Source organism: Amia ocellicauda, chromosome 3, assembly GCF_036373705.1.
Source record: "Amia ocellicauda isolate fAmiCal2 chromosome 3, fAmiCal2.hap1, whole genome shotgun sequence".
Classification (NCBI taxonomy): Eukaryota; Metazoa; Chordata; class Actinopteri; order Amiiformes; family Amiidae; genus Amia; species Amia ocellicauda.
The window spans coordinates 32,716,157-32,719,927 of NC_089852.1; the positions used below are offsets into that span (position 1 = coordinate 32,716,157).

The 3,771-nt window shown below is 41.6% G+C and overlaps 1 protein-coding gene across 1 annotated transcript; it reads left to right on the forward strand.

Annotated features, from left to right (window-relative positions):
• Positions 1–1,278: 1,278 nt before the first annotated feature.
• Positions 1,279–2,235, forward strand: LOC136747078 (olfactory receptor 52Z1P-like). Its single transcript, XM_066700034.1, has one exon. It carries the CDS (start codon positions 1,279–1,281, stop codon positions 2,233–2,235), a length of 957 nt encoding a protein of 318 aa, XP_066556131.1.
• Positions 2,236–3,771: the final 1,536 nt, after the last annotated feature.

Genomic DNA, 3,771 nt, shown 5'->3' on the forward strand with positions numbered 1-3,771 from the left:
GTACACGGACATATGTATTCGCCTTGTCCAGGTGACCATGTACTTGATCCAGAAGAGTAAGAGTATCGTCCTCCACACCTCGACTGGCTCAGTAGGCAATTTGCAGGGGATCCATGAACTTAGCTGTTTGCGATATAAGTTCCTTACTCACTATACGCTCCATACATTTGCTTAATAAAGGAGTGAGGGCGATGGGTCTAAAATCGCTAAGCAATTTTATGTGTGAAAGTCTGACAGACCACAGGCAATCAATCGCTCCCACTCAGGGGCAAGGCCCAGAGCTGGAGGAAGTCTGCATTGGGGTGCCAACAAGTCCGCTCTCACTGGGAGCTGCCAAGGCTCTCTGTGGAGGAGGGCAATCAGGTCTGGAAACCAGAAACTGCGAGGCCACTGTGGGGCTATCAGCAGAACTGTTCTCTCCTGACCTTCTCCAGGATCACTGGGAGAAGGGGGAATGGTGGGAATGCATAAAGGAAACAGCGCGGCCATGTGTGGTCTAGCACGTCGATCCCTAGGGTTCCTGAGCGGTCTCGGACAGAGAACCATAGTGGGCAGCGTGTGGACTCTGCCAAGACAAAGAGAGCCACGTCCGCCCTGCCGAACCGACTCCACAGTTGCTATATCACAAGCAGGTGGAGGCGCCATTCTAAGACCGGGGGGCCTCCCCGAGAGAGGAGGTCCGCCGCTGTATTGGACAGGCCTGGGAGGTGAACTGCTCTGATAGAGTGGAACCGTGGCTGTGACCACAGAAACAGATGGCGTGCTAGACTGTACAGTCCCAGCAGCCGCAGCTGCGGGCTGTAGTGCGGGCACAAGCCGGCGGAGGAGCCTGTCACATGGGCGAGCTCTCTTATGACACACCGAGGCTCAGGCCAGGCAGCCGGGCTTCCGATTTTACTGCTAAACTAAAACAATACAAATAGAGACACAGACCGTAAACGGTGGTGAACAACACAACCGTGAAGCCAACCAACCGAATAATATTTGTTAATTAACAACGAGTGGTCTAATGCACAGACAAGATACTCACATTCTCGAGTCCAGACGAAATGGTAAAAGAGGACGAACTTGCTCTGATGGCAGCTTTGAAAGAGTGACGTTTTGATCGGGTTCCTACGGAAGTGCGCAGAAACCCCCCCCCACCCCCTTGGGTAGAGCTTCCCTTGACTTGAAAGATAACTCTTATTTTTCTTCTAGTCAGTCATCAGTACAATGGCTAACAATATTTTCCTGTTAAATTCTCATTCCTCTGAACAGATCTCACCAGCAGGGCACAGCATGATGAACTCATCTGACACTACCTTTATACTGTCTGCATATTCTGAAACTGGGGATATTAAATATTTGTATTTTACCATTTTGCTTATGTTGTATATCTTTACTATTTCATCAAACTTAATTCTCATAGTTGTGATCTATGTGGAGAGGAGCCTCCATGAACCAATGTATTTTTTTCTGTGTAGCCTTTCTGTTAATGCAATATTTGGCAGCACTGCACTCTGCCCCCACCTTTTAACCAACATCCTGTTGGACCATCATGACATTTCTCGAATCATTTGTCTTATACAGATTTTTTGTCTGCACATATATAGCATATGTGAATTTTCAAGTTTAGCATTGATGGGATATGACCGTTATCTGTCAATCTGTTATCCTTTGCAATACAATATGATCATGACTCCAGGAAAAGTAATTAAGCTGATGATATTGTCATGGTTATATCCTATATGTACATTCAGCATAGTTTTCATAATGACTTTACAGCTCCCATTGTGTGGAAGAATCATAGAAAAGGTTTATTGTGTCAACTATTCAATCGTCAAACTTTCCTGTATAGATACTACCATTAATAATATTTATGGTCTATTTACTCTTGTTCTTAGTACTGTTCTCCCTGTTATTCTGATTCTTTATTCCTACTCAAGAATCCTCAAAATCTGCTTGAGATCTTCCAAAGAATCACAAGCTAAGGCACTGAACACCTGCATTCCACACTTAGTTACACTGATAAACTTTTTAATTTCAGACTGTTTTGAAATAGTTCAAAACAGATTTGATATGAAGCTTGTGCCCAACGAGGTTCGTATTTTCCTCTCAGTTTACTATTTGATCATTCCACCTCTCATTAATCCAATTATTTATGGAATCAGAATACAAAACATCAGTGTCAGAGTTTGGAAATTGTTTGCATTAGATCCAGGATCTAAAACCATTAGATCCAGGATGAATAAATGATTTTTTTCACAATAACAAACTGATAAACTGTGATAAATTATAATCATGTCTGTACTAATCAGCAGTAATATTATTATTCATGTGTAAGTGAATTTAGAAGTAGGAAAACAGTCTAAAACAAAACTGGAAATAGATTAGGTTAATAATACGCATTATATGTAAATGCTTTATAATCCATATTAGTGGTATATCCGTGTTCACCCTGGAACAGAGAAGACTACATGGGAATTTGATTCAAGTCTTCAAAATCATGAAGGGCATCGACCACATCAACCAGAGGAGCTTTTCCAGATCAGGATGGACACACGGACCTGGGGACACAAATGGAAATTGGGCTTCAAGGCATTCAAGACAGAAAACAGGAGACACTTCTTCACACAGAGAGTTGTCACAATCTGGAACAAACTCCCCAGCGATGTGGTTGAAGCTGACAATTTGGGAACATTCAAAATTAGACTGGAAAGGATCCTTGGATCACTCAGTTATTAATGCACACCAAACGAGCATGATGGGTCGAATGGCCTCCTCTAGTTTGTAAACTTTCTTATATTCTTATGTTCTTCTTACTACGGGCAGGGGGGTTAGACCTACTGGTTGTTATGCATTGTTGGGGATATATATAAAGGGGGTTTCACAGGGTTTTAGTTAGTTGGTGCCCCGTGTAGTGTGGAACTAACCCTGTGATCATATGGTTGAGCGCCCCAATGCGAGACTGTCTGCTTTAATAAAGAACGCTGTTGTTTGAGACAAGAAGTGTGGTGATGTTGAATCTATACCTGCCACTTTTGTTACAATATAATAAAAAAGAGGATGAAATTCTGGGGATCCTATGCAGAAGGCTGATCTTCACACTGCTTCCACAATTCCCCCTGCTTTCTGATAATTATGCTCTGTACTATTTGTATAGTCAAGTTATTAGACTATTAGAGTTAAAGAGGTTTGGATGTCCCAAATGATTAATTACCCAGCTTATGCAATATGAAAATTATGTTACCTAAGTTTAACAACTTTAAATCAGTGGTGAAGCAATTCTATTGGGTCTCGATGTATAGTATATATCTTACAGTAATGACTTGATGTGCATAGAACTGCCTTTGTCAAATGATTGGGCAGGAGCACTTCATAGAGCAGGTACAGTACATTTAGATCATTTCATATTATTTGTGACCTGTGGATGAATGGAAACTATGCTATTACATACTTTGGTCCTGAATCAGATGGTTGTGGTAAGAGAAAATGAGACTGAGGTTTTGAAACATACAAAAGTGTACAATTTATGAATGGCATAGCTCTTTCCTTTTATTGAATTAGCTTAGTCAGTAGAGCAGCCACAGCTTAATTTGTATGCAGTGTGGCTTCCCTCTCCAATGCAGTAATTCAGGCAATGTATCAGCATGTATTGATAGTGGCCCTATATTTTACAATCAGTCAAAGAAACTAAAAGAGACAAGTGAGTAACCAGAAAATCTTGGAGAAGCAAGTGGCTTGTTTGCATATTCAGCTGCTGTGTCTTTCAAGAGTCTATTAAAACATACA

What these genes read in the sequence shown, in the direction of transcription:
- LOC136747078 (XM_066700034.1), top strand. Translation starts at nt 1,279, where the DNA reads ATGATGAACTCATCTGACACTACCTTTATACTGTCTGCATATTCTGAA.